This window comes from Magallana gigas, chromosome 2 (assembly GCF_963853765.1).
Source record: "Magallana gigas chromosome 2, xbMagGiga1.1, whole genome shotgun sequence".
NCBI lineage: Eukaryota > Metazoa > Mollusca > Bivalvia > Ostreida > Ostreidae > Magallana > Magallana gigas.
The window spans coordinates 407,341-419,734 of NC_088854.1; the positions used below are offsets into that span (position 1 = coordinate 407,341).

Consider the following 12,394-nt stretch of genomic DNA (forward strand, 5'->3'; position numbering starts at 1 on the left):
ATTCATATGTTGCACTAATATCGGTCTTCCTTCCAAAAAAACAGTTTATCTCCGTTTATCCATCCGAAGAAATCCTGGAAAAAATAGTAAATTTATAGAAAAAAATTATACTGAAAAAACTGATCAAGTGTTTGAAATAAATAAAATGACCTTATATACAAACGCCCTTGTAGCTCCATTTGTGATGATGTGACTTTTTATATCAGAACCATTTGTCTTCGAGCTTTTGATCAACGTTTGGTCTAACCAGTAGAGTCTTTAAAAAATGATATTGCAAGGTATATAGATAAATTAAAACCAGCATGATTGTAAAGAAAGAAAAAGGAAGATAAAAAGGTACCTGTGACTTGTAACGTCATATTGTAAAGAACTTGGATTGTTAAGGTTTGCCGCCGATATTAGAACTGTTGGTGTAACTCTAGTCCAGGATCCACGAACTATTGACCTATCTGATAACCCTGTTATCCAGTACAGGGCGCTTAAATAAAGTTTATGAAAGCAGTGGTAAGTTAATGCCATTGTCTGCTTCAAACTGAAGAATCTTATTTTATTATTTTTTTTATTTTAGAATGTGTTCCGTTTTTGTCTTCTTGCACGACAGACTATTATAAGTAAACATATATTTAATTTAACTTTATTTTATTTTAACTTAGATTACATGGATTTTTTTAGCTAATGTTGGAAAATTGAAATCTTTTTTAGAAAAGCAGTATCAGATATCATTACGCAAAACAAAGAAAAAAAGGCAAATAGTTATATATCTGTTTAAAAATTGAAATAAAGACAATTATTGCTTACCCATTATGGGGATCTATGGTCAGAGAAGCTGGTTGATACTGGCTGGTATATATCATGGCACTGGTTTGGGAATTAAGTGAGAAAGATCTTATACTCGACGTTGAGGGTTCTATCCATCCAACAATTTTTGCAATCCAATCGAACTTTAAGTCTGTGATTGAAAAACATTTAAAATGATTTTTTTCATTCTTAAAATTTATGACAAAATTTCCATGTTTGTGCTATCCATTTTTGTGCTAAACATGAACATAAATGGGAAACTTTACTTGAGTTAGATGATACATTTAGTTGGATATCAAAGTATAATGCACTTTTTAATTGTACAAAAGACTGTAAGCTATTATGGTTGGAATATAGGATATTCCATAGAATTCTAGGAACAAACAAATATTTATATAATTGCAAAATTACATGCAATAACAAATGCAATCTTTGTACAAAAGAACCTGAGTCAATTGAACATTTGTTTTTTTATTGTCATAAAAGTGAACAATTATGGGTGCAATAAGAGCATTTTTTGTCATTTTATTGTCATTTTGATATAAAATTCTCATTAAGTGAAGTAATATTTGGCTATACACGAGAAAAAAAATGATATTGCTAATATATTGATATTATTAACAAAACAATATATTTTTTACAAATCAAGGAAAAGTTCTGATCTGCATATTAGCGAATTATTGAAATCATATTGGTATATTATTTGGTAGAGAGAAAGTTGTTTGCAATAAAAATGAGATGTGATGAATTTATTATTAGATGGAAAACTATTGAGAATTTTATTGCAAACATTCATGTTTAATTATTTTTAATCATCTCCATGTGCTTACTTGCTATAATGGGCATTACACATATATCTATATCAACATGTAACTATGACATGCATCATATAACCCCTTAGTAACCGTGGTAACTGTACATTTAGAATGAGTGTGAGAGTGAAAGTTTGTGTTCTGTCTTTTTGGAGTGTTTGTCCTTATATATAAAACTATTGTATTGATTGGTAATAATAGAAATAAAACATGGAAAAAAACCCCAAAGTATTCATGTAACTATGACATGCATCATATAACCCCTTAGTAACCGTGGTAACTGTACATTTAGAATGAGTGTGAGAGTGAAAGTTTGTGTTCTGTCTTTTTGGAGTGTTTGTCCTTATATATAAAACTATTGTATTGATTGGTAATAATAGAAATAAAACATGGAAAAAAAACCCAAAGTATTCATAACAAACCATTTTGAGGCTGTAAATACCTTTCATCTAAAAATTTAATTCAAATTTATAAAGAATTCAGCCCTTAAAAAAAATTAAATTAACATATAAAGTGGTATATATAAATGCCTGTCCAGGATCGATGTGAAAATGACACCATTTGTTTCGTTTCGATACCATATTAAGATGGTTGTATTAGGATGTTGTCATGTACTCTAGGGACTAGGTTACCTCTGGCGGATGAAACAGATGCAATGGTGCTTGTTTTCCGTGAAATAATGTCGTGTTTCTTTAACGAACCACTACTACTGTCTACGAAGTAGATGATGTCAGAAATGGCGTCAACAGCAAACGTCTCAATAATGTTGTTAGGAATTCGTCTGTAATTATATTTATTTGCATCGCTACTAGCTGAAGGGACTTCATGCATGGCAAACATAGAGCCGTTGCTTACGATAAAGCCCCTCTCAAAAATCCAGGATTTGTCTGAAATAAATTCTTTCTTTCAATAAAAACAATTCTTAAAACACAGATATGGTGGAGATGGATGTTAATTTAGAAACAAATAACCTCATATGATTTTCCTTTATCAGTATTATGTGCAAGACAAAGAAATACATAAAAACCAATACCTATACATGTAATGTTATTGCTACCCAATATAAATCCTTCATAACATATGCACTTGGGTCCTGATCGTTCATTGACACAGATGTGTTGGCAATTAAGGGTTAAACATGGGTCTGTAAAAGGAATGCAATTTTGAATATAACTAGATTCACCAATGTTCCAAAATAAACTTTGATTAGTTTTGTTACACCATTTTGTTACTGGTAATCACAACAAATGTGCTATATTATTATCATTTACATTCGGTCACTTCCTTTTCAAACAGGGAACAAACGAAATAACCTTTTGAACCTCACTTAAATTGCAATGTTTAGTTGAAGTAAATAACGTACAAGAAGTAAAATAGCAGTTTCATTTAAAATTATCAGACTTGAGTCAGTTACCGGTTAAGGACTCCAATGACTCGGTATCATACACTGTTATTGCAAACGGTTGTGCGGATAGGAAAGTTCGTGAGTAAACCATGGATCCAGATACAACATTAACTGCAAACATCGACCTTGAACCAAAACTTACTCCATGCAGCACATTCTGTTGTAAAATGAATTCGAAATTATTTTTGTGTTAATAAACTGCAAAAAATAAGTTTTTAATAAACAAGACAATGGTACTTGTTTAAAAAAAGTATCCGGATTAAAGTTAACAATAATAAAGATAAATATTTGCTTAAGTAAATATGTTTTTCATACAGTTCTGTAATTCTGAATGTTGACAATGACAGGATAGGATGGAATAGAGGATGTACGATGTATGATAGAAATACATAAGTTAAATTCTATCCTATCATATCTTATCCTTTTCCATGCGTTCTGTAGCCAATTAGATCTGAGGATAAATTTTGGAATGATTTCGCAAAACAAAAACGAATGTCATAATGCACGAAATCATCTTTTCGTAAGTGACACAATTTACGTCAATGCTTACTTTCCATATATTTTGTTTTACGTTTGTAATGTTACTTATTTATTATCAGAGTTGCTTTCCATAGTTTAAAGTTCACTCAACTGGTTTTACTGAGAGGTTTCTAATCCCGTGCATTTAAGAACTTTGGATATTACTGACCAGAGTCCAAATATTCTAGGTAAGTTTTTTTTTATTTTATTGAGACGGATTAACGCCGTATTTATTGCTAAAATGGCCAGATAACCTTGTTTTATATTTTCCGTGAGTATTGTAGAAGTATTTGGAAGTAAAGTGTGATAATGAGTATTTGCTCATATGAAAACTATTTAATAGAAAGCAAAAGTATGTGTACTGTTGCTGTTACCGCCAATACTGTAATTAGTCATATCTATGCTGGTACTGCAGTTAGTCATACCTATGATGTGACGTCATCAGTTTTTGAGCTCAATATTTTTGTGTGTAGAGCCCGTGAACTTGTGTGAGGCGGGCTCATGTTTACAATCATTTTGTACTGAATGTACTTTTACTGGAGGAAACTACTTAATTGGTGAGTGTTATAATATGTATATTGTTAGAATGTTTTCCAATGCATAAATATGTACATTGTGCAGTAGAATTATATTACAGTACATTTGATAATTTTCATACTTTAGTGTAGGTATAAAGTTACTATTTATATATATGCATGGATATTTCAAGGTCAATATTAATGATACATTGATAAAGCTATATGGAGGTACTTATATGTAATTATGAGGCATGTGTGCAACTTCGCTGGATTATGTTAGGTTTATAATTGATATATTACGGGAGGTATCTCCATTTGCAATATGTATAATATCATTTAGTTGTCTAGAGTTATGCCTCTTTACATTTTTCTGTCGCCAAACTTTGCTAGAGCATTTCAGATTTATATATCTAGATGCATATCTTATTGTGATTAATTGAATTAGGTTGTACTGATATATCTGATAGTCATACGTTTCATCATTGTCAACTTTGCTAGGATGAATTTGTATGTGTGTGTTTTTGAATTAGTTTATTTACAATATTTTTTCTCTATTTTTTTGTAGTAAATCGTCATTCGTCATTCGTCATATGTCATACTTCATACGTCATACGTCTATTGATTCGTCATACATCTTACATGTTTTGTCACCCTCCAAAATAAAATAAAGACGCATTTACAAAAGTGACCAAAGTTTCCTCATTTCACTGGCCAGTGCAAATATTTACAATTAAGTAGATGATGGAGGAGGATTGAGGGTGAAAAGATAGAACAGTGCCGTAGGAGTGAACGAAGCAGGAAAATGACTCAAAAAGGTGCTGAATTTACCCTGGAAAGTAAAAGTAAAAACCGAGAAAGGTGTTTCAAAATACTGTTGACACTTAGTGACAACTTACAGAAATTATTATTATCATCAGAGGATAAAGAAACGATTAGAAGAGCGTATAGTGAATGGCTCGATAAATACGAAGAATTTCTAGTGTCTCAGGATGAAGTACGGGCTTGGCTTTCTCCCAGCGATCAGGTCCCCGATGAAGAAAGATTCCAGAAGAGGGATGAATACCTTATGGATTTGAAAAGTTCTGTAGAGGACTGGTTTACGAAACATTCAAAAAGTGTTGTGATTGATAACAATTCCGTGAGTTCTGGTGCAAGTCGCAAGAGCAGTTATTCGCAAGCGAAGTTGGAGGAAAGTCAGAGAAAAGCGGAATTAGAGGCCAGAGCGGCATCATTTCAGGAGAAAAAACAGATAGAAGAGGCCAAATTACAGTTGAAATTGAAGGAAGAAGAACTGGATATAAAGACAGCTTTAAAAATATGTGATGAGAGAACTAAAATAATCGAACAACTTGAAAAACCGATCTGGAAGTGGGACGTCTGTCAGAGGCCGTGGGTGACATTCATCTGCCTTTATCAACAGTGACAACATCAATACATAATCCCATCATGCATGTGTCTACATCTATAAAGCAGTCAAAGTTGAGTCCATATGCACCGGTGTTTTCGTCTGTTTCAAGACCATTACCAACATGTGAAACAGTTAACCACATTAACAGATCCACATGTACAATGACACCTGGTATTCCATATGTGCCAACAATAACACGCCACAGTACACCATATGTGCCTGTTTCAAGTTATGCAACAAGTCGTCAACCACAGACTCAAGTTTTTTCTCATCTGTCAGAGCCAACGTTTACAACTGCAGAAAATCACCACAACACATATGATCTATTTACAGTTGCAAGAGAGCTCAACAAACCTAAAGCTGACATTCAAAAGTTTGAAGGAAATCCAATGGACTACCAAAGATTTATCCGACAGTTCAACACCAAAGTGTGCGCTAACACCAGTTCATATGAAGAGCGCTTGAACGTTCTTCTTCAATTTACCAGTGGTGAAGCTAACAGAATAGTAACTGGATATTCACATTTGGATGCAGAAAGAGGATACCTACAAGCTTTAGATGAACTTAAGGATCGATATGGTGATCAGGATGTTGTGGCTCATACTTACGTCAAGAAGGCGTTGGATTGGCCAGCAATTAAACCAGACAATTCGAAGGCATTAGACTCTTATGCAATATTCTTAACCGAGTGTCAATTTGCTGTAAATAACGTAAACAGTGCTCGAGTTCTAGAATACTCAGAAAACATGAAACTTCTAATTAGGAAACTACCATTCTACTTACATGAAAAGTGGCGAAATGTGGTGTATGAGCTTAAGGACAGAAAAGAAGCTGTTACATTTCAAAACTTGGTAAACTTCGTCCGCAAAGAAGCTAAAAAAAGGCGAATGACCCTATCGATGGAAAAGAAGTCATGAATTCTAGTTCAAGTGCACCAAAACGACAGAATGAAAAAGTGAACACATTTTCAAGACCGAGCCGGAACTTTGCTACAAAAACTATGGAGTCCCATTCATCTACAGAAAATCACACAGCTGCTGTTCAATACAAACCAAAATTTTGTGCTTTTGTGAAACCATGCATCTATTGTGAAGGTTCGTCACATTCCTTGGAAGAGTGCAAGAACATTATGAAACTTCCTCTGAAAAACAGATATGCAGTTTTAAAAATGAAAGGACTGTGCTTTTCTTGTTTAAAATCTGGACACCAGAAGGGAGTTTGTCAACGCAAGTCATTTTGTATTCATTGTAAGAGATGTCATCCTTCTATACTCCACTTGGATCCTCGACAGAGCTTTGAACCTCCGGACCAGAACAACAACAGATTATCTGTACCTTCAGCATCTGTGTCTTCGGCAGCGCATATGGGGGCTGGGGAACTTGTGAGGCAAGCGCTTACAATTATACCAGTGCGACTGAAATCAAGAAACAATAGTGACAAATACATTTATACATATGCTTTCTTGGATTCAGGGAGTACAGCAACTTTTTGTACAGAGAAAATAGCAAACTTACTTCACATTGAAGGCAAAAAGACTTTGTTAAATCTGACAACCATGGGACAACAGAAGACAGAAAATTGTTATATTCTCTCTGGACTTGAAATAACTGACGTGAATGGTGACAATCCAATAGATCTTCCTCTTATTTACACACAACCAGAATTACCTGTGTCCAGGAAAGACATAATTTCACTGGAGGACCTTCAAAGATGGCCGCATTTAAGTGACATTCACATTGACAGAATACCAATAGATAGTGATATCGGTTTGTTAATCGGTGTCAATGTTCCTAAAGCGATAGAACCATGGGACATAATTCCTAGTAATGACAATGGTCCATTCGCTTTGAAGACTATCCTTGGATGGGTAATCAATGGACCAATCGACACAGTTCCAGAAAATGGCATTTTCAACACATTCGTCACGGTCAATCGCATTGATGCAAGATAAGAAGAACAGATAAGATACCAGTTTAATGATGACTTTTGTGAGCGCGCGATCGATGATGTTCCAGAGCCGTCAAAGGAAGATAAAACTTTCCTAGAATTGGTAAAAAAGTCAGTTCATTTTGAGGATGGACATTATACCATTGACTTACCTTTCAAATCTAAAACTGTTACAATGCCTAACAACAGAAAACAAGCAGAACAGAGACTGATTTCATTATCCCGAAAATTTGAAAACAACATTGAATTTTGTGACAGTTATAAAGCATTTATGGACAAAATTATCAGTAAAGGTTACGCACAACAAATTCCTACTGAGAACCTACAACAAAACGATGGAAGTGTGTGGTATTTGCCGCATCATGGTGTATTTCATCCCAAGAAGAATAAACTGCGTGTTGTATTCGATTGTGCAGCCAAGTTCAAGGGAACTTCACTAAATGATCAGTTGTTACAAGGCCCTAACTTGACAAACACACTTATTGGAACTCTGATCAGATTTCGGGAGGAAGAGATAGCTGTAATGGGTGATATTGACAGCATGTTCTACCAAGTGCGTGTACCTCTTCAGGATGCTTCGTTTCTTCGATTCCTATGGTGGAAAGATGGAGATCCTTCGAAAAGTGTAACTGAATACCAAATGGTTGTGCATTTGTTTGGTGCAACATCTTCACCTAGTTGTGCCAACTTTTGTCTTCGAAAAACAGCTCAGGATTGGAAAGGATATTTCAGAGAAGAGACTGTTAACACCGTTCTCAAAAACTTCTACGTAGATGATTGTCTTAAATCTATCAAATCTGTGAACGAGGCTGTAATCTTAGTGAAAGACTTACAAAGGCTTTTAGACAAAGGTGGTTTTCACATTTCAAAGTGGATAAGCAACAGTCGAGATGTCATGAACTCAATACCTGTGTCAGAGAGAGCTAAAGAAGTTAAGACTTTAGATCTAGATAATGATACTTTGCCGATTGAAAGAGCCCTTGGAGTCCAGTGGTGCGTCGAGTCTGATTTCTTCAACTTCAAGCTGGAATTGAACAAACAACCGCTTACCAGACGAGGAATTATGTCGATGGTCAGTAGTGTATATGACCCATCAGGATTTTTGGCTCCATTTGTACTCAAGGCCAAATGTATCCTTCAAGAACTTTGTAAGATGCAATTAGGATGGGACGATAGAATTCCAGATGACAACGTAATTCAGTGGAATCATTAGTACCAGGACCTCCAGAAACTAGAAGACTTCAAAGTGAACAGGTGTATCAAGCCCTTTGGATTCGATCCAGTCATTGCGCAGTTACATCACTTTTCTGACGCAAGCGAAACAGGATATGGTACAGTGTCCTACTTACTACTGGAGAATACAGACGGAGAACGTCATTGTTCTTTCATCATGGGAAATTCTCGTGTTACACCACTCAAACAGACAACCATTCCAAGACTGGAGTTGACGGCAGCTACAATAGCCGTCAAAACCAACAAGATGGTACTGACCGAGCTAGACATGCCCATCGATCGCGTTGTATTCTGGACCGACAGTATGGCAGTATTACGTTATATTCAGAACATAATAGCAAGATTTCATACTTTCGTTGCTAACAGACTAGCAGTGATACATGAAGGATCGCAGCCAAGCAATTGGAGATACATTAACACGAAAGTCAACCCAGCTGATTACGCATCAAGAGGTATATCGGCCAACAGCCTTATCATGCAAGAAAACTGGATCAAGGCCCCTAGTTTTTTATTGGAACCAGAGGATCAGTGGCCCAAACATCCAATGGAGATCGCTGATACAGAATTATTGGACAATGACCCAGAGGTGAAAAGAGTTACCGTCAGAGCAGTCATCGCAGAACAACAGAATTCAGACAATTCTACAGAGTGTGTTAACAAGTTGATGCAACATTATTCTTCCTGGTACTTGTTGAAACGAACAGTGGCATGGATTCTGAAAGTGCGGAAAGAATTGTTAAGGCGTGTGAACATGAAAAGACTCAATTCTAGTCCAATATTACAAGAATCATGTGATAAGAGTGTTCTATCGCACCAAGACCTTAAAGAGGCAGAAAAGTCAATATTGAAATTTATTCAACAACAAGAATTTGACACAGAAATCAATGCTCTTGCTTCAGGAAACTCTCATGTGAATCGTAGAAGTCGAATCAGGAACTTGGATCCATTTTTGGATGATGGAATTTTACGTGTTGGCGGTCGACTACACCAGTCAAGTATTTCAGCAGAAATGAAACACCCAATTATTCTGACCAAAGATCATCATGTGTCAACTATCATTCTTAGACAAATTCACCAAGAACTGATGCATAGTGGTAGAAACCATATGTTGGCAAAGTTAAGAGAAAAGTATTGGATTATTCATGCTCCGTCAGCCATCAGAAAGCTGATATCAAGATGTGTTACATGTAGACGATTCAAGTCGAAAGTTGAAGAGCAGAAGATGGCAAATCTACCAAAGGATCGTATCGTTCCAGATGTACCACCATTTAGCAGAGTAGGGGTCGATTACTTTGGACCGTTCGAAGTAAAACAAAAGAGAAGTCGTGTGAAACGTTATGGCGTAATATTCACCTGCTTGGCAAGTCGAGCTGTACATTTGGAAGTAGCAGCTTCATTGGACACTGATTCTTACATAAATGCCTTGCGACGCTTTATTGCCAGAAGGGGACAAGTTACAAAGATACGTTCTGATAATGGAACTAATTTTGTTGGTGCCGAACGTGAACTTGCCCGATCCATACAGGAATGGAATCAACACCAGATTCAAAAGTCAATGTTACAGAAGAATGTAGACTGGCAGTTTAACCCACCAGCTGGATCACATCATGGTGGAGTGTGGGAAAGAATCATTCGAATTATTCGCAAGGCCATGAACAGCCTTCTAAGGGAATTGACCTTGGACGACGAAGGACTTAATACCCTGATGTGTGAAATCGAATGTATGATCAACGATCGACCGATCACGAAGAATACAGATCACCACTCTGATTTGGAACCACTTACACCAAACCATTTGCTCTTAATGAAGCGGAAGCCGAACTTGCCTCCAGGAGTTTTTGATAAGGACGACATCTATCACAGAAGACGGTGGAGACAAGTTCAATATATGGCAAACCTGTTTTGGCATAGATGGGTACGGGAATACCTACCGCTTTTTTCAAGAAAGACAGAAGTGGCACGAAATCAAACGGAACTTGCAAATTGGTGATGTTGTGTTAATAGTCGATTCTAATTCTCCGAGAAATTCGTGGCCTATGGGCATTATTTGTGAAACTATACCGGACTGCAATGGACTTGTGCGACAAGTTAAAGTTAAAACTGCGACAAATATTCTGATCCGCCCCGTCGATAAACTCTGTTGGATTCTAGAAGGAGATTGCTAGAACTGTTTGATTATTACGAACTTGTGTAAATTTCTGTATTATTATTTGTGATCCTTGAATGTTTGTTCATTGTTGACATTTTCTAGGAACAATTGCTAGTCAAGACACAAATTTGATAAAAACTAGGTTGTTTGTAACTTAATGATGTAGAGTATTTTCGATGTAATTGTGTCATATTCATTCCACAATTAGGGGGCTGGGTTGTTACCGCCAATACTGTAATGAGTCATATCTATGCTGGTACTGCAGTTAGTCATACCTATGATGTGACGTCATCAGTTTTTGAGCTCAATATTTTTGTGTGTAGAGCCCGTGAACTTGTGTGAGGCGGGCTCATGTTTACAATCATTTTGTACTGAATGTACTTTTACTGGAGGAAACTACTTAATTGGTGAGTGTTATAATATGTATATTTTTAGAATGTTTTCCAATGCATAAATATGTACATTGTGCAGTAGAATTATATTACAGTACATTTGATAATTTTTATACTTTAGTGTAGGTATAAAGTTACTATTTATGTATATGCATGGATATTTCAAGGTCATTATTAATGATACATTGATAAAGCTATATGGAGGTACTTATATGTAATCATGAGGCATGTGTGCAACTTCGCTGGATTATGTTAGGTTTATAATTGATATATTACGGGAGGTAACTCCATTTGCAATATGTATAATATCATTTAGTTGTCTAGAGTTATGCCTCTTTACATTTTTCTGTCGCCAAACTTTGCTAGAGCATTTCAGATTTATATATCTAGATGCATATCTTATTGTGATTAATTGAATTAGGTTGTACTGATATATCTGATAGTCATACGTTTCATCATTGTCAACTTTGCTAGGATGAATTTGTATGTGTGTGTTTTTGAATTAGTTTATTTACAATATTTTTTCTCTATTTTTTTGTAGTAAATCGTCATTCGTCATATGTCATACTTCATACGTCTATTGATTCGTAATACATCTTACATGTTTTGTCACCCTCCAAAATAAAATAAAGACGCATTTACAAAAGTGACCAAAGTTTCCTCATTTCACTGGCCAGTACAGTTGCAATGTACACATATGTTGTATGTTGTATATATTTATAGAGCAAAGTGTGTAGTATTTGCCGTTAGATAAATGTATTTATGTAGTACACAAGTATATTAAAGTAAAGAACGTTTACGAGTCTAATGAAGTAAAGTATATGTAGTGAAGTAGTAAAGATATGTACAGCAAAATGTTCAAATATAATTGTAAATACAGAAAAAATGTATTGAGTAAAATAATGTGCAGTAAAATGCAAGTATGAGTAAAATAATGTTATTTGTGTATTTATCATTTCATTTATATTTCAGATCCCATTTTGTACCTTTTATTTAAAGTCTATGGAAAAGTTGGAAATCTATTTGTCAATTAACACGTGAATAAAAGCATTGTAAACTTACTGAAGTTCTTATTTAGTAGCAGCAAAGCCACCCGGCGACAGTAAGTTCTATGGTCGATACAGTGACCTTTTCAGCAAATACAATCTTGGATCTGGATCGCATACCGACTGACCATTTTCATTTTTATTGTTAGACCATAATTGCTCACCTA

The 12,394-nt window shown here is 35.3% G+C and overlaps 2 protein-coding genes and 1 long non-coding RNA gene across 3 annotated transcripts; all 3 read left to right on the forward strand.

Moving 5' to 3' along the window:
- The first annotated feature begins 3,895 nt into the window (after positions 1-3,895).
- On the forward strand, positions 3,896-5,199 carry LOC136272612 (uncharacterized). Its single transcript, XR_010710572.1, has 2 exons — positions 3,896-4,091; positions 4,618-5,199. It is a non-coding gene; the product is annotated as an uncharacterized lncRNA (long non-coding RNA).
- Positions 5,200-7,582: 2,383 nt separating this feature from the next.
- LOC136272600 (uncharacterized) lies at positions 7,583-8,620 on the forward strand. The gene has a single exon (XM_066074350.1). It carries the CDS (start codon positions 7,583-7,585, stop codon positions 8,618-8,620), a length of 1,038 nt encoding a protein of 345 aa, XP_065930422.1.
- Positions 8,621-8,797: 177 nt separating this feature from the next.
- On the forward strand, positions 8,798-10,630 carry LOC136272601 (uncharacterized). The gene has a single exon (XM_066074352.1). It carries the CDS (start codon positions 8,798-8,800, stop codon positions 10,628-10,630), a length of 1,833 nt encoding a protein of 610 aa, XP_065930424.1.
- The last annotated feature ends 1,764 nt before the right edge of the window (positions 10,631-12,394 follow it).

Coding starts and splice junctions, on each gene's coding strand:
- LOC136272600 (XM_066074350.1), top strand. CDS start 7,583: ATGCCTAACAACAGAAAACAAGCAGAACAGAGACTGATTTCATTATCC.
- LOC136272601 (XM_066074352.1), top strand. CDS start 8,798: ATGGGAAATTCTCGTGTTACACCACTCAAACAGACAACCATTCCAAGA.